At 36.1% G+C, this 27,632-nt stretch overlaps 1 protein-coding gene across 4 annotated transcripts in view; it reads right to left on the bottom strand.

The window, feature by feature from the left end:
• Positions 1-27,632, bottom strand: part of MARCHF6 (membrane associated ring-CH-type finger 6) — a 48,975-nt gene that overhangs the window by 8,307 nt on the left and 13,036 nt on the right. For all 4 annotated transcript variants that reach the window (XM_083822798.1, XM_083822801.1, XM_083822799.1 and 1 more), the window contains exons 4-22: positions 26,985-27,128; positions 25,410-25,482; positions 23,113-23,281; positions 21,607-21,799; positions 21,235-21,296; positions 18,681-18,713; positions 17,084-17,135; positions 14,053-14,111; positions 11,951-12,031; positions 11,452-11,520; positions 11,257-11,331; positions 10,307-10,441; positions 9,698-9,817; positions 7,392-7,492; positions 6,776-6,913; positions 4,878-5,079; positions 3,068-3,137; positions 1,696-1,877; positions 426-560 (exon numbers count right to left, since the gene is read on the bottom strand). In XM_083822798.1, coding sequence (XP_083678924.1) covers positions 426-560; positions 1,696-1,877; positions 3,068-3,137; positions 4,878-5,079; positions 6,776-6,913; positions 7,392-7,492; positions 9,698-9,817; positions 10,307-10,441; positions 11,257-11,331; positions 11,452-11,520; positions 11,951-12,031; positions 14,053-14,111; positions 17,084-17,135; positions 18,681-18,713; positions 21,235-21,296; positions 21,607-21,799; positions 23,113-23,281; positions 25,410-25,482; positions 26,985-27,128 — 2,093 coding nt within the window. The remainder of the gene's footprint in view (positions 1-425; positions 561-1,695; positions 1,878-3,067; positions 3,138-4,877; positions 5,080-6,775; positions 6,914-7,391; positions 7,493-9,697; positions 9,818-10,306; positions 10,442-11,256; positions 11,332-11,451; positions 11,521-11,950; positions 12,032-14,052; positions 14,112-17,083; positions 17,136-18,680; positions 18,714-21,234; positions 21,297-21,606; positions 21,800-23,112; positions 23,282-25,409; positions 25,483-26,984; positions 27,129-27,632) is intronic.

Genomic DNA, 27,632 nt, shown 5'->3' with positions numbered 1-27,632 from the left:
TATTGCACACCATCACTGAATTAAAATTCAGTGTTTAAAAAAAAAAAGCAACCGAACCTCTTGCTGCATTAACTACAGGTAGAAGGCGTTCCAAAAAGATCAGACAGAATACGTGCATCTGTGCATATATAAACATAGCTATACTAACTTCTGAATGTAACTTGGTGTCTGTTTGATCACTGAAATGCAAAGACCCTCTGAAGTCATCTCATAAAGTTCATCTTCTCATACTTAAATTACTAGACCTATCTGTCTGGTTTAAGTAATCCTTGCATCCAGATTGACTATCTTCTCTCTGCTGCCTGGAAACGTATTCATGGGAAATACACTGAAGCAGTGAAACAATGTGAAACAAGAACTCGGGTAACCCTTAATCTTAAGTAAAGAAATGGATCAATAGCAGCAGAAGAATGAGAGCAACTGACCTGCCAAGGATAGAAGAGAGGTGTTTGATCCAAAGGAACTCTCAACGGTGCGACAATGACCAGTTCAAACAGAAGACCAAGTAAAAGTGGAACCACACCTGCTAGCAGTATAGCCACTATTAACGTCTTCATTATCTAAAACATCCAAGACATGCAGTTAGTATGTTTGTCATGATTTGTTGTTTTTTAATTTTCAAAACACAACCTGAACTACAAAACCAGATAAGACTGGAGAAAAAAACACTACAGACTTCTAATTCACATATACATACACACCCATAAAAGTAATTATAAACATAAACAGATCTGCAATAAAAATTTTCAGGACCGGGTCCTATTCTAAGCCCCCTCCAAAAAAAGACATGACCGTACCTATTGTTATCCATATAGTTTTAAACCACAGACTTGCATTTTACTCTTATCAGTAAGGAATACCATCCAATGGCATTATGATGTTGTACTTTTCCAACACAGTTACAAGAATGTGGAAGAATGTACACATTTTCCAAGCATTTAGAAGAATCTTTCCAAAACTACAGATTTTTCTCCAGTTAAAACCAAATCTTAAAAGTTCACCCATAATGGAATATATCTAACTTAAACAAAAGAATTAGTAACAATACCATGCCTGAATATTTCTTCATTCTAGAATTCTCTTAATTTACAGGTGTCATCCAAAAATCAGATCCAAAACTAGTATGACCTAATTAAGATGTTCAGATTAAGGAACAAGTAGAATATTACACAAGAACTATATTACACAAGAACTCCTAGTAATAAAAGAGGATTTTTTCTTTAAAATTCTTAATCTGAACACCACTCTGGAAGATCAGACAGATTATAAAGATCTTTCTGAAAACATGCACCAAGTTACTTTTCAGAGACATATTCATCATCTGTTATTTTACTGTTTTTTTTGTTTGTTTGTTTGACAACATTGAGTTACTAATGAAGCAACAGTTAATCTTTCAGGTGTATGTGAGAATGTCAATATATTTGAGGACGCATCACATATGGGATAATATGCAACGTATTTTTACAGGAACAAAGACAGACAAATGTATAAATAAACATATATGCAAATCACGTACACTGCTTAACATTTCCAAAACTTAGCCTATGCAATGGGAATGTAACCTGCACGAGCTTCAAAAAGGAAAATGTAGTACACATTACAAGGCAAAATTGTCAAGGAAAAATTGAACAATTCTGTAATCTACCTTCCCCCCTCTCCCCCCATACTTCAGTAGAAACATTTCTTAAGACTCACCATGAGAGACCACTCTTTCACCTTCTGAAAAATCACCCTACGACCCTGTGGCATCCAGGCTACCAGCACGGTCACTGCTCGGATGGTTAGCCAGCAGACATAAAGACCACAAGCAGCTGTGTACAGTTCGTGGATTTTGGCGGTGCCCGTCCAAAATGACATTAACCATCGGCCAGCAAATACTGAAAACACAAACACTTTTAAGTACTTTTGATATATTAAAGAAGGATGCCTATAAAAATACTTATCAAATTCATTGCTAATTATCAATCCACAGATAGTTTTTAGCATTAAACAGTATTTTGGTACTATACCCATAAGGCACAAATGTGCAAAGCCCTACATAAATAATAATGTAGATGATGTCAAATATATACATACAACATTTTCTTCCAAAATTTCATTACCCCAGTGACGTCACCTGACCCAGCACAAAACAAAGCACTGAATGTTGTGCTATTCAGAGCCTAAATAGTAATCTTCAGAACTTCAAAGGCAATTATGGATTACTGCACAAGCTTGAACTAAAATCTTATGGGTGATGTTTAAGTTATTTCACTGCCTCACATTATTTATTTTTAAGGTTTACTAATTGGGTTTCTGAAGCACTCCAATGAAACGGCAAGGCGTATTTGCTGTTTCATTTTTTAAATAGGGTTTCTATTCACTAATATTACCACGGAATTATTTTTGTGTAATGTTATTCAAATCACTACGAAATTCAGAATTCACACCTCAATATATTATTGACTTTAGGATCATTATTAAAAGGAGGTAAAAGTGACATGGTACTATGGTAGCCAGATTTAAAAATTCCAACAACTTTACACGTCTTAATTTGTTCCAAATTATTCATAACAACTCCGAAATGCTTTTGACTTGGTTAAAACTGCCTCTTCATACACATTTGGAAGCAGCACATATATTACTGAAGTCTTCTAGTGACCTGTCATGGCAACACTTTCAGAAATATTTAATTAAGATACTGTAGGAATCCAGGTAACCGCCTATTTATTTTCCTTCTCTAAATGGCAAAGCAAACACAAGGGGTATCAATTCTGTTTTTCTCACAATTTTACTACAGAGAGCCTCAACACTTGGAGCCCTCCCCTTAAAAAACAAACAAAACAAAAAGAAATAAAACTGAACAAAGAAAATGTTGATCTTTTCTCTATTGAGTTGTCATTTACATAAAGGTACTAACTCCATCATTCAAATTCTAGGCTACTACAATTTTATTATGTACTTTTCAAAATGAGACATCGTTTCTCCATATTTTCTTCTTTTAACTTTACGCTGTGATTTGGAAATATCTGCTATTATTGAGCATTAGTCTGCATTTTTAATCACAGTTTTACAATAATAGACTTACCTGGTAAGGTAAGGCAGATAAGACTAGCAATCAGTAATGTTATGCACATGAAAACAATCAAAAGAAATATCTGAAAGAAGAAAGAAAAACTGTAAGAAAGAAGTCCGCAAAGAACAACTTAAAATGTTAGGCATAGGAAAGCAGACCAGAAAAAACAGAAAAATCTTTGACAGCTGAATAAGTAACTGCTTAGTTACCATCACTAGTTCAACGTCAGCACCCCAAATTACTGAAAACTTATACTCTGCAATGATTTAAAAGGGGTGATGATTTCAGCCCATATGCTTTATCCAGAAGCATCCACAAAAACAAAGCAAAACAAAAAACCACAAGGGCATTTATAGAAAGGAGGACTTTACAAGCCTCTGGTTTAACACACCTGTTCCCCTTGAAAGTAGCATATCCACACTACAGCTGTTCTATACGAGCAGGTCACAACAGATAAGACTGCACTCTAATTGCCTCCTTAGCAGCCAAACTAAATTCAATTAACCTGTCCATCATCCCAGCAACTTCAGATGAACTTGACTCAGTCCAACTCAAAATGTTACAAGTAACATATTTTCTTTAAAAAGAACATCATAGTTTTATCTGAATCTTCAAATGTGTCTAAGCAACACCTTGTGTGTATACACCAGTTTTCATCTGGACCACTTTACTGATCAGCATATTAAGAAGGGAAGAAAGGAGCAGTTGCCATAGAAGTAAGACTAGGACCACTCCTTTCAGTAAGAACAACATATTTATGCTAGATTAAATTGGTCTGAGTCAAAAGCATGCCTTTACTTCCTGGTAGGACTAAACAGGTATAGCAACATCTGCTATGTGGGGGGCAAATTCATTCTGTTTCCTTAGTCCTTTCATCCCTGAGTTACTGCCTCCCACTGTTCTTTCTGCAACAGTGTTGTAGCTCACACACTCCTGCAGAGAGCCATTTCAAAGAGTAAAAATAGCAGTGGTGGGAATTAAAAAAAAAAAAGCCCCAACTTAGAACATGCACAAACTTAATTGTTGTTAAGTCCTCAAATCCTTTCAGATTTGCATTCAGTTCTACTTAGTTGAGTTTTACAGGAAAAAAAAAAGCTTTCCTTTGTACACTGTTGTGAGATTTCTTTTAGCTTAAGCATCTTAAGGAAACTTCAGAGGCCAATAGTGGCTCTAACTTCAGCCACTATTTCCCTCCTTGAGCTGTATATGTGAAGCCATGGTAAATGAGCTCTCCTGAAATTTACATTTGATTAACTCAGTCAGAGTTCTGGTAAAACCAAAACAATTTATCTAGTTTGACTTGCATATTGTTTTAGAATGTTAAGTATTTGCAAAGAAGCATCTCCTTCCTAATAGCAGGCATTTAGAACTTTAAAGTACTTTAACACTTTTCTGTTTTCCATTTAACTTTATAATAAAGGAAAGGAGTTTAGAACACACTCCAGCTATTAGACTGAAGCACACCCTCTTGAAAGCTATGCCTTGTTACAGGTCTTCCTGAAGTACCTGTTTGCTGGAGTGTATTACACTTCTCTCCGTTACTAATCATGAGGAAAATAAGACATGAACTTCAATAAAATACACAACAGCAAGAGTAGCATCTATAAATAAAATAGTAATTGAAGGTCAAGTTACAAAGCTGAAAAAAGCTACATGTGAGAATATAATGGTAAGTCTAAAAGTCAAGAAGTTGCAAACTGTGCAGTACAGGAAATGTGACCCACCACCTGACTTCTGATAACGTGTGGGCCAAATCTTTAAAAAATAAAAATCCACAGCTATTTCTCAAATTCCCTTCTCTTAATCTGTTAGATATACCTACCCTGAGTGGGAATTTTAAAGGCCTACGATAAGGCTGGAAACCCACGGGTCCTCCTTGCTGAAGTATGGCTTGATGAGCTGCATGAAGACCTTCTCCCACAACTGGAATGGCATTGTTATTGCGAGCATGCTGGTTGTTAGGCTGCTGGTTCGCATTGTTTTCATTCTCTTCCTGGTCTCCAAGTAGGTAAGAATGGAGGTCTCTGCAACAACCAAAATTTCAGTTTTGTTCTGTTTGATATCAATGTAAATCTTACAGATGCATAGATGCTAAATATGTACTCAGAATGAGTACAGAACTTATACAAGAGTACAGGCACAATCTCGAAAACGTAAAATAAACCATCTTCTGATAAACTCTTCCATATCTTAAACACAGACTTTAGAAGAAAAAATCCAGTGTGGATATAGGTTAGAACCGTGCAAACACAGAGATCACTTCTGTTTGCTTTATAACATCATCTGGTATTAAACTTGTGCATATAAAAGGGAAATTGCATCAATATTCCTGTTCACGTAAGCAGACAGTTCAACTAACATTGTATTTTACTGTTACTAAGCTCTACTGGAAACAATTGTCTTCAAATCTAAACTGTACAGGGACAATTCTGCTTTGCCACAGACACTTTTACACTAGAATCTTTCAAGAAGATTCTAAATCACTCAAAACCTGTTCACAACTTTCTCAGAACATCAACCCCAGAACCAGTCAATCTATTTGAAAAACATTCCATTCATATTCCCTGCATACCTCGTTAGCAAATAGATCTTGAATGTTTAGAAGTTAACTTCCCTCTGCTGTAGCAGAATTTTTATAGCAGTGAGATGCATGTAGATATTCTAATGCCAGACAATGAAAGTATTTTGACAACACTGCTTGCTTTTTAATAAAACCCGAGTAAAAGACTTTAATCTTTGCTCAACTGTAATTGCTACAGAAGTATTTTGCAGGTGTTCTTAGCAACTGTGATAGTGGAGAGAGCAAAGCCATTTCTATCATATCTGCGTTTCTCTTCTTCCATCATGTTTAAATACTATAAAAACACTGAAAAACGCATTACAAGAAAAACTCCAAAATGCAAACTAAGAATGGGGTGGTGACAGTTTCAGGTCCTTATGAGAAGCTGAAAAAATACACTGGATTACAATGGAGTTAAAAGTCTCTCTCATTGATTTTCTTAGAGTCTCAGACAGCTTAGACTCGGTAAGAGAATGCCAATCTACTTTGAAGTTAAATTAAAAAAAATAGCAACAAAATCAACTTTTTCTTTCTCGACTGATGTGGCAAACAACATGAACTCAAAAATCACTTCAGGTACACAAAGTCTGGCTTGCAGTCAAAATTAAAGAACGTCATTTTGTGCAACCATTTACTTTGGGTTACCAAGACACACTTTTAATTGTCTTTTGAGAGATTGATATCTAAGTTTAAAACACCTAATTTTAAGGTATCAGCGTCTTCAGCTTAATATTCTAGATCATTGTCTTTTATTTCACCCCCTCTTGTACCATAAACAAGAAATGTACGATGTGTGCATGAATTTTACTTCATTGACAGAAATGCTCTGCTGACATGTATTTCTCACTTTTACATTTAACAGAGAGTTAGCAAGCTGTTTAGTCAGACTTTTATAAAATTTTTTACTAACCAAATGCTCTAATAATGTACCAAAGAATTACTGGACTAGTCCAGAGCTACAACACAGAAGGAAGTACTTACATAGGAAATTACTATACAGGTTTTTTTGTTTGTTTGTTTGTTAAATCAGGTATCTATCTATAAAACAACTGTTAAAGCTACTTATTGCGATATTTCTCCTGAAAGCATGCTGCCTTCATTTTAAAAAAAGGCTAAGCTGGACACAAGGCTTGTAGTTGATTTTGGCTTTCTGCACTTACAGCAAGTATCCAGCAGTAACAGTCCATGCTCGTACGAGACCTTTCAACCACTGTCTTGTGTGCCCTTGTTCTAGCAAAGCTGGGAGCACCACCTGAAGCAAAAGGAGCTCTAGGGAAAGTTCACTTACTGGAGCATCACTAGAAACAACAGGAAGAGCAGGAAATCAAACATAAGCAAGATTCTGTTAGCAATCTGTTACACTGAATCATACGAACAATAATATAACAATAACCTTGTAATTAAAAATAAATGCAGTTACACACATTCTTTTGTTGATAATCAGGTATGAACGTGAAAAACAAACACAATAACTTCCCTATGAAAAAGTTTCAGAGAAAGCTGTTTTGAAGGAATACAGAAAGTAAACAGTTATCACTATGGAGCTATCACAAAATGCCTGCTATTTTTCTTAGCAGCTTTTTGGTTATTTGACAAATTATACTGTGTATCCACATGCTTTGACATTTTACTTTTCTAGAACAGTTTGATTTAATTGTGAAAAAAACAAAAAAATAACATACTACACAATGTCACATTAATGCTCAAAGAGCTCAAATGCATTTTTTCTAGTTACATGGACATTGAGAAAACTTCTTTCTGAAATGAAATACATACCTGTAGAGCATAACATTATATGGAAGAAAGTTAGGCAGAAGATACTTAATAATGCGTATAGGAAGCCAGAGCATGAGCAGTACAATTGATCCAAAGACAATCTGCAACAAGGAAGTTAACCAGTTAGTTTGAATAGCAGATTCAACCAACCCTAGCTGCCCACCCACTCCTCTGACTTGCTTTGTGTGAGTGGTGGGTTAGCCTGGGCTAACTGCCAATCATCCACCCAGCCACTTGTTCATTCTCCTCTCTTGCTGGATGGGCAGAAAACAGAAGGAAGGAAAGAAGGTTCATGGATTGAGATAACCACAATAATACAGAGAGCAGAAGCTGCATGTGCAAGCCAAATAAAAAGAAGAATCCATTCACCACTTCCCATCAGCAGGCACATGTTTAGCCACCTCTTGGAAAGCAGGGCACATGCTCAGGAAGACAAATGCCATAACCATGAACTCTGCCTTTCTTCCTCCTCTCCCTGAGCTTTTATTGCTGAGCACGATGCCCTACAGCATGGAATACCATCCCTTTGTCAGTGTGGGTCAGCTGTTCCAGGTTTATCTCCCCTCCTAAACCCCTACCCACACTCAGCTTACTTGCTGGAAGGATAAGGGAACAGGACAGAGCAGGAAAAAGAAAACCCTGACTCTGTGCAAGCAGTGTTCAAGCACAGCCATAAACACTGTTTCAACACTTTCAGCCACAAATCCAAACTGCAGGAGGACATGAACTGCTCTGAAGAAAATCAACTCCATCCCAGACAGACCAAATACACTGCATTTCGTGCTGAATGCCTTCGAGCACCAAACAGGATTTTGGCTCAACAAGCACTGACAGAACAATGTTGAACGGTTCTAGTTTCTTTCCCCTTCAAAACCAGGACTATAGATTTTGGATTTCTCTCTTTTCCTAGCAGATAGGTTTTCAAGCAACTTGTAGAAACCTCAAAAGATGTTTCCATTTTTATTTCCTCAACTAGATGAAAGATCAAAGCCGGGGCGGGGGGGGGGGGGGGGGGAAGAGAAGTATAGAAACCATATACTTTTATAAATTCCACTTCCTTAAGGAACCAGATTAAAAATTGATTATATTTTAAATACATTCTTATGCAGTATACAAAAATGCCACTAGAGAATAAAAATACAGAAAGTGTTGCATACTTAATATGTGAGGAAGAAATCAAATCCCGTTCTTCTTGAAACTTAATAGTTCATGTTCTACACAAAAACTTCCTTAAAAACATTGAGAAAGAAACAACTTGGAAGGTCTGATGTTTTTTGAAATGGCAACCTGTAAATGATCACCATTATGAGCCTCATATTTCAGCATGAGGCCAGTAAAAGTTCTTGAAATAATTAGCTAAGCAAACCATAAGCTGAAGTTCAAGTAACAGCCAGTTCCAATGCAGTCACAGAACTTATGTTTAAGACCCCTGGGAACAAGCAGATGCCTGCCAGTATTTGTGCCACTTGCTGTGACACAATGTTTAATGGAACTAAAACATTGTGATTATCTACAAAGAAAGTATTTTTAAAGGCAAACAGGTCAACTCCTCTAATGTTCTGACAGGCTCTCTCATAGAGGGTGCTAAGATCTCTCCAAGAGCTTTCACTGCTCAAAGCACTTCAGGTGTATGTAATGCTGTGTGTTAAATAACTGTTTCCAGTACACTGGTTTTCACAGTTCATAGGACATTATTTCAAAGACAGCAGGGCAATAAAGGGAAGTGTCTCAGGCTAAGCAAACCTCACACAAACAAATCTAAAGGAAATCACAAGAAATTTCATTGGTTCCAGTATCATAGAATGATATCTGGAAACAGACACCACTGGCTATATCAGCGCAATTCAACACAAAACTTAACCAGAAAGTTACTCTACCCTTTCTGCACTGCTTTAGCTGAATCAGACCAAAAATGTTTACTGCAGTTACTGAGAGCATCATAAAGCAGTTAAGTGATTTACAATATCCATAATAATAAACACTTGTTGGCTGAATACACAAACATTTGCTGCAATTTTGTGTAAAGAGAAGACACTCAAGAATCATTTGTTTTGGAAGCAACCTCTAAAGTAAACTAGTCTGACCCTCTGCTCAGAGCAAACCCAACTGCATCAAGATGCTCAGATCCTTGTCCAGATGAGTTTTCGTTATCTCAAAAGCTGCGGATTCTGTTGGCAACCAGTTTGAGTTTGATCACCTTCATGGTGAAAATGTCTTTCCTTAAATATGTAGTACTGTATATGGGAGTTAAAGTAACAGATGAAGTTTTCTTTCTAAGTACAGAAATTTGTAAGAAAAGTCCTTACCACTGATAATATAAACCTCCTGAGATGTCTATAAATAGGCAAGTGAATCATTTCCTGCACAGGATTGAAGTCTGGATCATTCAAATTCCTGAGAAACCATAAGACACCAGGTCTCAGTACCTAAAGTGGGAAACAGAAAACAGTCATCAAGGGAAAATTATCTTTGTATTTCATGTCATTCATGTTACATTCTATGTAACCCTGCTACATCTTTTTTTTTTTTTAAAAAAAACACATAACGAGTATAAACATAACATGGTTCAACAAAATGATACAGAAAAAGAATAAGGAAAGCATTTTCATAGAGGACTAGAGAAGCAATAATTAATTACAAGCTTAGCCTTCACGTGTTAATATTTAACAATTGAAAATGCATTCAGATTCACTGCAGCTCCCATTTTTGAAGACTCTGTAAACTGAAAATGTTGAAGTAAAATAACTCATAATTTTCCACTGCAGTAGGTACCAGTGTGGCCCTTTTCAAACAAAACTGAAATCCACGCAGAACACAGTAGCAGCAATAGCTGGTTGCAAAAGACCTAACTAACAGCTCAACATGCAAGCTTCTCTAATTAATGTTGCCTAACAATTTTGTCCTTATAGACTTACCTCTCTCAGTAAAAGAATGAAGGATGCAAAATAGAAGACGTAAACCATTCCAACTAACCAGTGCAGAAACATCGTGGTACCTGGCGCAGACTGAAAGCTCAATTCTCTGTCTTTCAGAGTGGCATCAAACATTTCCTAAAAGTTAAGTAATAAACAAATATAAATAAAATTTGGGAAACTTCTACAATTAGTTATTTTGTTTATCCTAGTGCATATACACTACTTGACATTTAAATTATATGTCTGAATCATGCATCCATAAATTATAGCATTTAAATAAATAAAAAAGAATACTTATGAACATTTACATTAGGAACAGCAACTGAAGATCAATTTCTGATCCATGACATACAGAGAGAAGAAAGAAGCCAGCTCAACCGTTTACATACACTGCATATGTTATAAATCAGTTCAAACAGAGTAGCACTGTGATGGAAGAAAACAAGTAAAATTACAGTTCTATGAAGGCTAGAAGAAATTAATTTTCTCCATTTAGAATTAATCTTTTCTTTTCCAGAAAATCTTCTTTAATTTTACGCAGCTGTCCTTTTTAATTCCAAGCAAACACAGCAAGAATCTTTTTCAAAAGAGATCATGCAACTATTAAAACATGAAGTCATTAGCATCTCATGCAAGACGGCTGCCATAAACAAATTTATTCAGTGCACCAATTTGCCTGCAAATTTATTATCACAGTGGTCTTGTAAATGCAGTAAAAAGGGTTACAATCTTATTAGCTTAGTTCTAGTAGGTTAACTTTTGAGTCATATAAAGGAAAACAAAATTAACATTAAGTGCCTGAAAGAAACCCAACCCTCTCACTCTAGAAACATTATGTTTACAAGAACAGTAAATGTGTCATCCAACTCATATCAACAGTTCTCGTTAGAACTTTCTTCCTTTAAATATAAACACTTAAAAAAGATTTTATCCTGTATTTCTATACCTACCAAAGAGCATATATCCAACCACCAGCCACAGATGAGAGGAAACACACCAATTTCTACCACCACTAACAAGGAAACCTTAGGGGTGGGAAAAAAAAGTAAAGAACATCTCAGTAGATTGACAGAAATTATTAAGAAAATTATAATGTAACTTTAAATTCAAAGAAGTTTGTTTTGCTACACAAAAAAAGGGATTACCTTGACAACAATGTAGCAAACTCCTAATAAACGACGTGATCGCTGGAACTTAACAAGCGCTGCCAAACCCTAAAGGGTTCTGTCAAGAAAATACTGAAAAACACTTAATAACAAGTCCAGCATTTCATAGTTTAATATAAAATACTATGTTATGTGGCTTTTACCAAAGGGGAGAAGAGGGGGGGGAAGGCTTCTTCACTAGTCTTCTTGGACAGACCTTCAAAATTTACCCAGAGGCATTCAAGTATGCCTTTAGACCCCCCATAATATCCTAAGATTTTGTTTCATTAAAGATGTAGAGGGGTTCTGAAGAATGCAGTTCCACTCACAACCTGAAAAAGGTCCAGGAAAACTGAAAGCTTTTCTTCTAATTTCACAGAAAAAGCAGAACAAAACGGTGAATCAGTTGCATCTGCAACACCTCTGAGCATCCCCAAAATATCTCCAGAAAGATGACTCATGTAAAATCTGAAGCAGGTAACTGATGACAAAAGGATACATGACAAACAATTAGAGTCACTGCCAGCAGAACATATCCAACTATAGTTGTAATCAGCCCTTCAAAGTGAGATGCTTGAACCTGGAGGGGGGGAAAAAAAAAGGGAAGATTTATCAGTCTCTTTGAAGATTACTTCTCTTTTTCACATAATTAAGACAGAGTCCAAATCTCAACTCTTTAAGAAGAATGACAAGTTAAATTAGTTTTTACATATTTTAATCTGCTAGTTTTTTGGTAGCTCCAGCAAGAGTAGAAAATGTTCTATTTACTGGAAGTCACACAATACTTTTCTTCATTCATGTAACAACCTTTTTGCTGTCCTAATTTTCAAGAAAGGCAGAAAGAAGACCACAGTAATTACAGACCTGTCAGTCTCACTGGTAAATTTTGCAAGTACCTGGTAAACTTAAGGAGAAGCTTATTCTAGGACTTACTGAAAAACACCTGAAAGACAACTATTCATTGGTAACAGCCAAGACAGAAAGGAAAGCCAACACAAGGGAAACTCCTGTTTAACAAATGTCATTTCCTTTTATAACAACGTCACCCAACTAGTTGACCAAGGGAAGCCAGCTGATGTAATCTTTCTGGGTTTCAGCAAAGCTTCTGATACTGTTTCTCACAGTATCCTCCTGGACAAAAGGTCCAGCGTACATCCAAACCAACACCTAATATGATGCGTGAACAATTTGCTGACAGGTCAGACTCCAAGGCTTTTAGTAAATAGGCTTATATTACGCTGGCAGCCAGTCACTAGTGGGGTTCCTCAAGGCCCCATTTTAGGGCCATATCTCTTTAATGTTTTTATAAATTATCTGGATGCAGGACTCAGATGTACACTAAGCAAGTTTGCAGACAACACTAAACTACGAGGAGCTGTTGACTCCCTTGAGTGCAGACAGGCCTCGCAGGGAGATACTGACAAATTAGAGAGCTGAGCAATCATCAACATGAAGTGTAACGAGAGCAAGTGCTGGATTCTGCACCAGGGAAGGGGCAACCATGGATATACATACTGGGGGACAAGAGGCTGGACAGCTGCCCTGTGGAAAGGAATCTGGGGGTTCCAGTTGACAGCAAGTTGAACATGAGCCAGCAGTGTGCCCTGGCAGCCAAAAGGGCCAGCCGTGTCCAGGGTTGCATCAAACACAGCACTGCTAGCTAGTCAAGGAAAGAGATTGTCCTGCACTAGTCTGTGCTGCTGCAGCCTCACCTTGAGCACTGTGTGCAGTTTTGGGTGCCACAGTATAAAAAGGACAAAAAACTATTAGACAGCATCCAAAGGAAGGCAACAAAGATGGTGCAGGGTGTAGAGGACAAGACATAGGAGCAGCAGCTGAGGTCCCTTGGTTTGCTCAGCCCAGAGCAGAGCGGGCTGAGGGGAGGCCTCGTGGCGGCCTGCAGCTCCCTCACGAGGGGAGCGGAGGGGCAGGCGCTGAGCTCTGCTCTCTGGGGACAGCGACAGGACCCGAGGGAACGGCATGGAGCTGGGACAGGGGAGGGTCAGGCTGGGGGTTAGGGAAAGGTTCTGCACCCAGAGGGTGGTCGGGCACTGGGACAGGCCCCACAGGGCAGTGGTCACAGCACCGAGCCTGATGGAGTTCAGGAAGCGTTAGGGCAATGCTCTCAGACATAGGGTTTGATTTTTGGGTAGTGCTGTGTGGAGCCAGGAGTTGGACTCATTGACCCCTGTGGGTCCCTTCCAACTCAGTATATTCTATCATTAACCTCCATATATGAAACAAAGTGTTATCTTACACCACCACCTAGCCTTCACTACCTACCATCACCAAATCTAAAAGTTTCCCACTACACACTAAAACTGTACATGAACAAGACGCTGTTAACAAAAACACAAAGAATACCATACATGCATTTTTTGTAAAAGGAAGAAACCTCACTTGAAACTTAAATAATGGAAGAAGTGTGAAAGAGTGAGAGAATATTTTTAAATAGATTACAAAAAGTTTTTTTTTTTAAAAAAACAGACTTCCAGGTTATTATTCATATCACAAATAAAAGTGTAAAGATTCTACAAAAATACTGCGATTACAATAAACAGTGGCAGCTTTTACATTTTGAAAGTATAAAACAGTACTTACATATTCCTCAAAGCCCAGGCCAACAATGGAGAAGTGACCAATGTGGTATGGACAAAATGCTGTATAATGTAAGCAAAAAGGAAAAGAAAAGGCCATCAGAACTGCTAATCAGAGTCCTATTTACAGTATGTATAGTACAACACAGTAATTATTATACTTCTCATCAATTTTGATGAAAAACTCAAAAAACTTTATGCAAATATTTGTGCTATACTTCCACCATTTTATGAAGTCAAGTTAGAACTCACACTGAAAGACTAAACAATATAAACCTGCACAAACTAAGATGAGAGTCTTCCCCTTAGCTCGTATTGCAGTGTGTAAATTAATTCCATTTCCTAGTCTTACATACTAGATTGATATCATTCTCATACATACACTGCTGCAGGAACCTGTCTGAATACTTACTTTCCCACACTTACGATTCACACTTTTACTGTTCTCACTTTTAGGATTATGAAAAATGAAAGCTCTGAAGATAACAAGGAGAGACAACAGTCCAGTGATGGGATATGGAGAAACTGAGGAGGCTTTTACTTCTACCCTGAATGACCGTATTAAGAACTATCACCATTCCTGACAACTCACTCTTGCCAGTTCTGAGGTCTCAGGAGGAATGAATTTAAACACACTGTACTTTTGCCACTTCCTGACATCTCAGCATTCGTAACAAGATCAAACAGTCATTTTAACTCACTCTGTGGTCTGACTAAGCTCCAAAGGACTAAAGAGTTCAAAGCTTGCATCCCTCTAGTCCCATAGGAAAGTAACAAGAAAGTAAAAGAGAAGCAATGACTTTTGGCTATTTTGCCTTCATTTTTGCCTATAACCTTCATTTTTGCCTATACAGCCTTCAGTGGTGACCTTAGAGGTCTTTTCCAACCTAAATGATTCTATGATAACCCACTCTGGGTACTACTGTAGACCAAACGTACCCCCAAACAAGAAGCATAAAGATTTTCTCTCTCGTCCTCATCTCTATACAAACCAACATATCAAAAAAATGCAAAAAAGATTTATCAGGACATGCACTACCCTGAACAACGATCAGAAAATCTTAATTCTAAGGCCCTTTCAAAAAAAAAAAAACAAAACAAAAACACAAAACCTTAGCAGTAACTGGGAAGGGCAAAAATATGAAAGATAGGTGGAGGTCTCAAGTCCTTCATGCCCAGTGAGAACAAGAGAAAAGTCAGATGAAAAAAACACAACCACAACTCCTACAGACAGCAAATTCTTGACTTAAAAGCCATATGTTTTTTATTTTGAATGCTTTATGAGATTATAGTACACAGTTTATCAAGTTTTCTAAAACAACGTTCTTTAAAAGAGATTTTTTAATAGACCCTTTTCAATAGGGAGCATGAAGGAGCATAAATCCCTCTGAGTACTATAAGTGCTACAGCACTTATGAATTAACTCAGAACATAATCAACTTGAAGAGAACAATACAGGAGAACATTTGGACCAGTAATGTTCTTTCCAAAGATCCAAATTCTTTCCCTCTGTTTTATCTACTAGTAAGTACTTCCTGTGACATTTGAACTCACCATGACTGGGAAACTAACAACTAGAGATTTGGCAACCCCAAGTTAGGCAGCATTACTTAGCAGGGAAGATACTGAAAATAGGTTTGAGACAAATTAAATTCCCAGATCTCCGTCTCACTTGCTCTGGAAAGTCATTCACCTTCTATTCTGTTAGTTTCCCATCCGGAAAACACATTCAGAGCTACTGAAAAACCATCTAAATGACAACTTCGGTGATTATTCTTGTTAGTCAGCTGTTCTTAAATCTAAATAAAAGATGTAGGTATTTCAGAGTTATCAGCTATGTAAAAGCCTAAATTTTATAGCAATTAAAAGCCTGCCAATTAATCTCTGATAATTAATTTTAATCTGTAGTTGTCAGAAAGAAAAAAACTCAAGTATATTCCTACACTCTTATTAGAAAAGTTACAGTTTCTGGTGAATTAAAATTTACATTATGATTCTTTTTACTTTATTTTGATCTCATTTGTTTCAGGAACTAAATGCTCAAATCACTTGTTTGGTATTGTGAGCTTTACTTTGCAAGGGAAAATATGCTATCTACAGTATGGCTTCAGTTTTTAAGGCTCTAAGGCACTCAAAAAAAAAAGGCATCATAACCAAATCTATTTTTATGATGGCAATTAAGAGCAAGTGAAATTTTATGTCCAGTGTCTCTTCAAGACTATAAAATGATCTACCTTGCATGTAAAATAATGCTGCTTCTGCACAAACTTGTGTCAAATTAACAGCACAAATGAGCCTGACCACTGTATTCAGAAAGGTAGTAGCAAAGGTGAAACAGGCAAAATTAAGGCACAGTGAAGGACTGTTATTCTCCAATGTCACTCGAGGTACAAGGTACAAACAGAACTGAAACTGAACCACAATCTAATGCCTCTCAGGAGGATCTCGAAAAATACACGTTTCTAAATTTGTTAGTGCCACCTCCCTCCCTATTTTTTTTCTAAAAAGTAAGTCAGACTAATTTAGTTGTATGAACTAAGGAAAGCTGTTTGGTATTTGTCTAGGACACAAAATGGAATTATATTTGACAACTTTACAGAGTCAGCTACATTCTTGTCTTGCCTTCTCCCCCCCAGTTTTGAGCTCATAAATGGATTCTTGATCTAAGAAGTAATGTGACTATATCTAAGGAAAACTATAAAAAGAAGCGTACCCAACTCATTCCTATAGGTACTGCAATTGCTCACAAATGAAATTCCATGAGGTTCCTCCTTTAATTTAACAGTATTCTGAAAATACTATTTCCTGTGATCTAGCTGACATCATTAAGTTTTTGCTAGATTTCCTATTTCAAACTAAACACTTAGAGGAATTAAATGATAATGCTAAAAGCAATAAAGATTTATTATTTGTATTCTGAGTGCATTTGTGGTTCTATTTTTAGAAGTTACAACATCTATTTAGCTTTAAAATTAATCTGAATTATTACTGTACAAAGAAATAACTTTTTTAAACTAAGAGCAAATGATACTTACCAAACACAAGTATGAACAATGTATTTAAAGATACCACCCAAAACACATGTTCCTGTGAGGAGTACGGGGGAGGAAGGGAGGAAGAAAACAGTACATAAATGTCAGTCATTTAAATAAGTGACTTTTTTTTTTTATCTAAACTTATTTCAACTGTCTCTTATTACCAGAACTTGCATGTCTCATGTTAGGGCAGATTATGAAAACATCTGTTTATTCATGGATACCTACCTGGATAAGAACATTAGTATTTGGCTTTAACATTTTTATTTTTACAGAATAAGCTTTGATTTAAAAATCAGTATCAATAGTTCCCTTTAAAAGCAGTTATACAAAGTGTATATGAATATTTGTTTTATAAATAAGAAAAGTTTCTTTTGAATTTTAACAATTATTTTGTAAAAGAAACCTATAAACAAAACTGATAGCATTAACTCTAGAACTGACAGCACTATTAATACTTTTAGCTAAGATGTGAACTCAGCTGTAAGTACACTGGAATTTTAATTATTATTGAGATCAATTACTAATGATGTAAGCTACTTTATTTCAAACATGACACGTTTATCCATTAAACTATCTAGTGAACAAGTTAATATATAATAATTCTATTTCTTTCACACACAAAATAAAGCAAAAATTATACTGCTGGAAGACAGCAAAACTTATTGTTCCCTTTAAAATATAGAAGGCTTCTATTCTTAAAATAAGAGATCTATCAGATGATACCTGATGAATGTAACTGTGATGAGTTAGTTTGTTGCCATTGACTCTGCACTCCCTTCCCTCTGAACTCAAAGTTTGGTATCCCCCACAATCAGGTGGGATGGGCAGCAGAGAGAATCTTACAAGTAAACTGTAAGAAACTGCCCACTAGATGATATGCATTATACATAAGAGTTTGTCAGGGAGATAATCAACATGGGCTCACCAACAGACAAGTGTTAAAAAGCAGATTTTTAAGGAATGCTTTGCTCAATTTTCTTAACCAGAAAAAAAATTTGAATCAATTTAAAAAGATATAACTTTCACTAGGCTAACTACTGTGAAGATCTTAAAAAAGATTTAATACTGATATCAATTAAAATAACATGCAACGGGGAAAAAATTCTAGGGGGTAATAAAAAAAAGCCAGCAAAGTCAAGAAACATAACTAAAGATTTTACATTCTAAAATCTAGTGTATGCTAAAAAAAAAAATAATCACTGTTGCCATTTTGTTGGTATTAAGGCAAACTAGAGAAGGTGTAATGAGGGCACTATTTTAACAATAACATAAAGAGTATAACTTAAAACTAGAACAGGTATATATATCCAGTGTATGCTTATAAAAACTGTCTCATTTTTATTTACAACAAAGCACATGATCCAAAGTCTTTTAAGAATTTCAACTTTTATGCCACTAACAGCACTCCACTTTATGAAACTCCTAAAAATATACAATTTGCTTGGTCATGATATCATATGAAAATCTCTTTAAAGAATTTATATCAAATGAAAATAAGGACTTCAAATAGAATGATTACATTAAAAAAAAGTTGTTTTTTTTTTTTTAAGACAAGCCTGTTATAGAAATTCTTGAAATGCAAGATTTCACTTACTAAAAAAACCAGAGATCCATCAAGCCCAAGCATCTGTGAAGATAAAGTTAGTTTTATTCATCAGAAAAATGCAAGTAACATGTTTAATATTGGCATCACAGAAGCCTTTTACACTCTGATTTTAATGTCCAATAGTCACGAGTTTTTCCTATTGCTCAGTCAACAGAATCCAGAGACAAATTCTTAATGATAAAGGTAGAAACTAAGTTCTCATTAAATACAGTATACTTAGTTGATGAAAGGCAGTGATATCCATATAAAATATCTTAATATATATATATATATCTATATATGACAAACCACCCATGTTAACTGCCTAATTTATAAGGCTACTTCTATCCAAGATCTTAAAGAATTTAACAAAGATTTTGTATTTATAAGAAATTTTAGTGTTTGAACTGCTATTTAAAAATCATTTAAACAATGCAGTATTAAAACAAGGAGCAATTTTTTTTTGCTTCCTAGTTTCAACATATGACCTTATGTTTCACTGAGAGAAGTGGAAGAGTATTATTTTTACCTTCAATGCAAAAAAGTAACTAGTAACCAGATAATGTTGCTATGTCATATGCTACTAAATTTAGAACAGAATTGGTTTACAGCTAGGGAAGACAGGAAACATATCCACCATCATTCTGCACAGCTCTTACAAGAAGCATCCACAGAACTGCCAAAAATAGGATGTCTATTTCTCCACACTTCAAGGATTTTCTACTATTTTAGTCCTGACACTCATATGATTACTGCTATAAAGTTCCAGGCTCAAAGCTAATTTCTTCCAGGGTTTTGTGCTACAAGTTGTACATACTGTACAAAGTAAACGAAGATGCAAAGATATTTTTGAAAATTCAGAAAGCTTGCATGTTATTTTCACAAGATGAAACAGCAGAGAAGCCTTCCCCCCCTTTTGATATTAAATGTTAACTAGAGATCTATTGCCTATGTCAGCAATAGGATTAGAAATGGTTATGTGACTTTCCTAAAATTTATTTCTATATTCATGGAGAGACATTAAAATATTTCCCATTAGGAATATATCAACATTTCCTAGAACATAAGTTAAGTTCAAAAATAAGACTTCCCTCTTGATGTACACAATAAAAGGGTTCAGAAACCTGAGTGTATGTATGCTCTTTGTCATTGAATACCCTTCAAAACAAACTAAGCATCTTTCCATTAGACACAGGCAAAGATCACGACCTGTCCCTGACATGATTTTGGCTGGGATAGAGTTAATTTTCTTCATACGGGCTTATATGATGCTGTGTTTTGGATTTTTGATGAAACTAGGGGTGATAGTACACTGATGGTTTTAGCTGATGCAGAGCAGTGCTTACAGAGTAATTTTCTGCTTCTCGTACTGCCCTGCCAGCAGGGAGGCTGGGGGTGCACATGAAGCTGGGGGGGATGTAACCAGCGTAGCTGACTCAAACTGATAGATCCATACCATATGCCATGCCCTGCAGTAACAGCTGGGGGGGAAAAAGGTGGAAGGTGGGGACATTCGGAGTGATGATGTTTGTCTTCTCAAGAAGACATCACGCATTAATGATGAGCCTTGCTTTCCTGGGAGTGGCTGAACACCTGCCTGCTGATGGGAAACAGCAACAAACTCCTTGGTTTGCTCTGCTTGTGTGCATGGCTTTTGCTTTACCTAGTAAGCTGTCTTTATCTCAGCCCATCAGTTCTTGCACTTTTACCTTCCCTATTCTCTCCCCCACTCCACCTGGGGCTTGTGAGTGAGTGGCTGTTTGGTACTTAGCTGCTTGTTCCTCGTGATGAAACTTGAATTTCTTGACCTTGTTCAAGGCAACAACTGTAACAAACAACTGTCTGCCTTGGGCACTAGTGGTAATGGTAAATGAAATGAAGCTGTTTCATCTACCTTCAGGTAGATTTTGTTGTATGGAGTGAGCTTTGAACTCAGATGTTGATCTAAACCAGCCACAAAAAATAGTTCTTGAGCTCTGATAGTTCTCTATCTGATTATAGAGTACATCTCATGTCTAACTATGGAACCTGTGATCCATAAACAAAACAGAAGCAGTACTGCATTAAAACGCTCCATCATTTTTTATGAAGTATATTTGTTTTTTTTTTCAAATACATAAAGTACCTAACTAAAATTTCAGGTTTCTTTAGTAGTTTTGATGTTATCGATGCTTTCATGAATATAAAAGTAAGTATTAAACTATAATCAACAACACAACGCGCTGTTCCTATGACCTAGCATCCTTAATGCAAACTGTAATTGATTTCTAAACCTGACCAAACTGAAGACTTCAGAAAGGTCTCTGCTAATAGATTTCAAGCTGTTACTGAACTACACATCAATGAAATGACTTTTTGATGTTTAAGGAGTATAATCATATTTTATTTCTAATATGGTGACCTTTTCGGGATTGTAAAGGACTCTTACTACCAGTTTTCACACCAGACAACAATATCCAAATATATCCCTGATGGATTTTATTACAGAAATGCTGAGAATCATTTCAAGTATAAATCAGAGAGAAATAAGTAGAAATAAGTCACAGAAGTTATTCTTACTCACTCGCTCCCAAGTAAGCTCTTCTGCTGCTCGATCCCATTCCAAAGCGTTCCAGTTCATGTCATCTGAGGAGACAAGAGCCATTTTTACAGCTGTCAGACTCACCCCAAACCAGATTCAACTACTCCATACTATGCTTTAAATAAACAAAAGGGCTTATGTGCGTAACATTCAACTCATGAATGCTGACAGCTTTTCAGCAAGCAAATGCTTTAATACTCAAAAGAAATACATGAAATTTGCAAAACCAGAAAGATAAATAATCTGAAGTGGGAAGTTATACAATTAGCTTCCTTGAGTTATGACAGCTCGATTTTCAAGTTTCACTTACATTTTAAAAAAATTAGAACATTACTGTTTTGAGTCACCTGTTACCTTGTGCTCCATTGTTTGCATCTGCTGCATCTTCTACTACAGCATCTTCTTCATCTTCGTTATCCTCCTCTTCTTCATCTACTTGTTCTTCTTGAATTTCAGGGTTCTCGCCTACAACTACATTCTCAGCAGCTGGGTTAGCAGGTTGATCAAGCACAGCATTTTCAACACCGCCATTTGCAACAGCCTGAGCCTGCAGAAACAGGTTACTAGCACTCAGTTAAATTGATTATACTCTTTGTACTTTATCTTGTATCCAGGAAAAAACAAGAAGTGTATCAAATAATATTTATTTATTTAGGTAAGCATTGAGAAGCAACAATTACTCTCTTAAAAGAAAGAGAGAGACATTCAAGACTTCTTCACAGAACAGCTGAGTTTGGGAGTGGCCTCTAAAGGTCATCTAGTCATCCCACCTACTCAGAGTCAGCTACAGCAGATTGCTCAGCGCAGTTTCCAGATGTTTTTCAGTAACTCCTCCACCTCTCTAGGCAACCTGTTTCAGCAGCAGATTGCCCTTACAGTAAAAAAGGCGTTATGTAATTTCTATTTTGATTTGTGCCTATTACTTTTCATTCTGTCACTCCATACTACCAAGACGACTCTGCTTCTGTCTTTTACACCCTCCAATCCAGCATTCATACACACTCATGAGGTCCACCCTGAGCATGTTTTCTCCAGGCTGAATGGTTCCATCTCTCTCAGCTTCTCGTTGCATGTCAGATGTTCCAGTCCTTTAATCATTCCTGTTGGATCTTTGTTGTACTCACTCCACTATATCCCTGCCCCTATTGGACTGGGAAGCCCAGAACTGAACACAGCACTCCAAGTGTGGTCTCACCAGTGTTCAACAGAGAACCCCTCCTGAACCTACAAAAACTGTCATTATATTAGAAAGATGATAATTCAGAGACAATCCAAGTGAGTCATAAAACTTAAGATTTGTATCTTGCTCTTTAAAAAGTTGATATTTATCACAAGAAAATAAAATTCTGATCAAGTATTCTCCCCCATGCATGTACCACCTTTATCATCTTTTCTTCCACCTAAGAGTCTTGTGTAAGCACTAAAAGCATACATGCGAATTAAGGTGGCGGGGAGGGCAGAGAATCTCCAACTTCAAAGGTTTCACAAAACCTCCAACTACTTATACAACAGTGAACTGAAATACTTGTGAAAAAGAGAAATGTGGCATCTTCATTTACTATGGCTGACAATTCAGCTTTATATGTACAAAATTCTCTTCAAAAAATGCAACAGATATGGACGTAGTCGTATGAATCCAAACAATTTTAAAGTTACAAAAATTATACTGAAACAAATTCATTATCATTCCATTCAATAGAACTTCAAGAACAGAACAGTGATGAGTTTATATAGAAGCACATGTTCAGTCTCTTAATGTACAAATCAAATACACTGCACTAAGATGGGTTCTGATAATGTAGTTATTCACACCAACATATTTCCTAAATTTATTATGAACTATTGGGCAGTTAAGTTTACCTCATTTTGTTGACCAACACCATTGAGTGGCTGCTGCTGATTTTGTTCCAACCACTGTGGTGCTCCTCCATGGACAATCTGTTCACGTAACCAAACAAGGCTGATAAATGCACACAGAGTGCATGTCACCACAAAACAACCCTGCAAACAGTCAGCCAGTAAGTTCTCCCTGATAAAGAGAGAAAAACATTAATTATAAATCTATTTTGCTTATTAAGACTACACTTAGTCATTGTTAACTTCCACAAACAGACAGACACTCTTAGTTCAAATCAACAGAAACATACATTTGTGTGAAAAGTTGAATTTATTCATTTACCTAGGTAAAGAAACTATGTAGATGTAATTTTATTTAGTTTTTAAAAATCCATTCCAAGGAGGTTTCATTTAGGAAGGTTTTAAGTACCTGTATAAAAATGATTTTAAGTGCCAAGATAAACACTGATTTGGAAAACGCTGTATTTCCCTCTGGTTTGGCTTTCAAAATTAAATTACTGTTTAAACAGAAATATTCCTCAGAAACAGGTGCTGACTCAAGATGAAGAGAAGCTTCAAGTGTAGTTCAGGAAAAACTATTTCCAAGAAATGCAAATGAAATACAATAGTCACTAAGTAAATTATATTGCTATATCAAAGTTATTTCTTCTAGATATAGAATTTGGATTCAATACGGTAGAAGATCTGTCTAAATGGCAAGATGCGTAATTTCATCCACTGAAACATTTTATCTGCTGAGCTACCCTAACCAAATGGAACCGCTGGGTTTGCCTTTGACTCTATTTTTCAGGTAGTCTTTTACCCCAGACATTTACTGTTCCACACTGCACTTTAAAAATCCTAATCTATCAAGTCGTATCTAACTGTAAAGAAGGAGCAAAACAAAGTTCAGTTAGCTAGCTGAAACCAGGGTTTCAAATAACGCAATAGGTACTTAAATTGACTTAAATAACCCTCACGCCTATTCTGGGTATCCCTTCCCACTTGTTTCCACCTTTGCATTACTCTTTAGCCACAGTGAATTTGCTCAGGAAACAGACTGACTACACTAAGTCATTTAAAATAAGGAAGAAATACGCTGTCACAGTACTTTGCCATTCCCCTGTGAAGTATCAGCCTGACTCTCCAGGCAGCCACACAAACACTTGTGCCTGCACAACATGGTGAATACGACAGGGACCAGAAATGAAAAGATGACACAAGGTGCTATTGAAATAGACTCTGTCAAAAAAATAGATGTCAAAGTTTCACACACTATTAAGAGTTGACACATACTTGAATCCTTTATTTTCCCTAACTATAGATTCCATAGGCTGTAAATAGACATCAAAAAATGTGCTCCAAGTTCAGTTGTAAAACTGCAGATCCTTCTCAGTCAAGTCAGAATGAAACTTATGTTTAATGAGAGATCACAGGAAAAATACTGTTCTTAATCTCAAGTGAGTATCTCTCCCTGCTATCAAAAATTAATGAAATGTAACATGCCCCGGTGCCTAAAAATCAAATAGCTCAACAGCAGGTAATTTAAAGAAAAAATTGAGATGACTTATCTAAACAAGACAGGACATTCATTCAGAATCTGCTGAACTTGCAAGTGATTCTAATCAAACTGAGTTTCACTTCCTCAGGTTTAAGAGAATGAAAAAAAAAAAAAACAGATCTAAGAAAAAAACTGAAATTCTGTTGTATTGGTAATTTACTAATTCTTTATATGATATTGATTTAAAAAAGACTAAAAGGGACAGTACTCAATAATGTACGGTGACTGAAGCATTAAAATATAAATGCTAACTAAAATGCGAACAGATAAAAAAAATCTATCGCATGAGAAATTCAGGATGAATAAAATTAAGTCAGAATATAAAAATGGAGCAAAGCAAACAATATACCACTATTATATATAATAATATATACTAATATTCTACTATGTGGCATCAGGTTTAAACTGTTCTAAAATCTTGTAGAAGTACTTAAAGGATATTATTATTATTTTTAAATAATTAAAGAATTTTGAAGCATAAGTTCTCTTGACATCACATATAAATCTTCAAGCCACTAACCAGGGCCCATTTTATAAACTCAGCTTTCCATCTCCAAAGAAATCAAGTAACAGAACTTCGAAGTGAAATGATTTCTGTTGTAAAACAAAGGGCCAAACATCCCACTATGCAAAGGGAAATGGACAGTTCCTAGTGTAAGACAATGAAAGATAAAAAGCTGGAAGAAAAGGACACTGAGGGACCATTTTCACCGTTATCTGATGAGGAAGGCAATTTGTAACAAACTGGTTAAGTACTTACGTTGACAGAATATCTAATGGCAGTGTCAGTAGTGAGCTCACAGAGCCAGTAAACAAGCACTTGTAGATACGACCTGCATAACAGAAACACAAGCATAGTATAAAGTTGTTTTTGGTTATGACCTCATTTGGGAAGGATCACAGGTACCTTCTTTTCACCTGACTTTCTAAATAACTTTTATCACAAGCAAAAAATCTTAACTTTCAGTGTGTCAACAGAACTCAAGACCACATACGACACGTGGAACAAAGCTGTACTTGATGAGGTAGACATTAAAAGAACTGCCATACTGTTAGACCCAATATTCAACTAGACCTGTCTCCAACACTGGTCACAACAACAAACGCCTAAGGAAGAGTACAGAAACAGGTTAAAGGTACTTGCAGCAAAACTTCCTCAGTACATTCTCACGTGTTTCACTGCCAAAATAACTGTGCTAATTAATCCTTGGTGGATTTCTTTCCTATTGATTTGTTCAATCATATTTTGAACCTGCATACACATTCTGTATCATGATAGCCAAGAGTTCCACCATTTCATCATGTGTTTCAAATCACTGCTTTATGGCTTAATATTTAATACTAGTTAATGTTAGCTTTTTACTGCCATTTTTCAGTCACAATCTTAAAACTAGTTTATCCATATGTATAGCCTACTTCAGAATCAGCCACGGAAAGAATTTAAAATACTTTTAGTTTTAGTCTAGGGCAGTTTGTAATCTTGTTTACTCCATGTCCAGAAAAGTTCTTTTTCTTGCACAGAAAGGACAGGCTGTAGAAACAGGATCACCTTTTTACAGCTGACCTCGGTACTGTGCTACTTTCAAACTAAGCCAGCATCATCTACTACTAAAAGCACAGAACATACTGAGAAACTGTCTAGAGAGGTTCATTTACTGGCTTCCTGCTCTTTTGTTCAAGGGGTACTCTACTGTTTGTCGAGATGCCCTTCCAATCATTTCCTTCATTGAACGCTATATTCCTTTCCCTTCTTTTTCATCCTCTTGGTATTTCTACCTTGTTGAAACTTTTACCTTGTTGAAATGTTTGTATTTGAAAAGTAAATTTCAAACTAGATACTGCAGCAATTTAAATGTCCTCCCTTTTCCTGCCAGATTTTTTATTATTTATAGGCCTTTAGTTAATTTTTCTATGCAGAGTTTCACTGCTCACCTTATGTATGACTGTAAAGAATTATGATGTTCATACTAACAGAAAATTTGCATGTTCATTTTTAATTGTTAGAAAAAATAAGACAATTCTTCTAGCCAAATGTTAATAAAGAATATCAAATTAAAACTTCTACGCAGATTTAAGAGATGATAACTGAAGATGCATTTTACTGAAATAAGAAGTTTAAAAGCCCTTTTATGCATTTTGTCCTATCTCAACATCATAAAAGCATTGCAGTACTGGCTCAAGAGTCAAATAGCTAGAATTTCTGAGTGAAAGTAAGTTGGATGTGTCTTTGAACTAGTAGGTGGTTGTTTTTTTTTGGCCACACAAAACGTTGCTGCAGCAAGCAACATGTTCTTCTGTGTATACGAGTGTTACAATACAAGAAATTTATACTTACATGCAGTAAGAGGTACTACTCCCAACCACGCAAAGGCCACAAGTGTATAATGAAACCAGTATCGTATTGCTGTGCCAATACTCGTAACCAGTCCAGCAAAGATATCTTGGATTGGAAGCCGTGAAGGCATATCTGGGGAATAAACTGTGTAGAAAAGGCACTTATGAAACAGCTTTTCCTTTAAAGAAGCATTTTTGTGAAAGTCCTGCCAACTACAAAATGTTTGTACTTGACAAAAAGCCTACTGTAAGAAAAAGCATATTCTATAGATTCCCAACAGATCACTCCAAGTAACAAAAAATGTCATGACACATTTGTTACATTGTGTACTGAGTTCAATAGGAAAACTAATAGGTTCCATGCTAGTTTTTAACTAAGTTTTCTTCATAGCTTTTTAACATCAATTGCAGAGTCTAATTATCTCAAAATAAGCTCATGCCTGCAAGAAAAAGCAGATGCTGAATTCAGTAGTCCTCCAACTCAATATTACCTGAAAGAGATCCCTGTTAATTACAAATCTAGTTCAACAAAAGAGCAGATGGAACAAGATAAATTACAAATTTTGCATTCTGTCAATTTATTTGTGCTAGATAATTTAGGTTCCACTTGCCATCCAACAGCACAAAATCTAGCAAAGTGAAAGCACAG

Source organism: Anser anser, assembly GCF_964211835.1.
Source record: "Anser anser genome assembly, chromosome: 2".
In the NCBI taxonomy this organism is placed as follows: domain Eukaryota; kingdom Metazoa; phylum Chordata; class Aves; order Anseriformes; family Anatidae; genus Anser; species Anser anser.
This window is presented reverse-complemented; position numbering and strand designations above follow the sequence as displayed.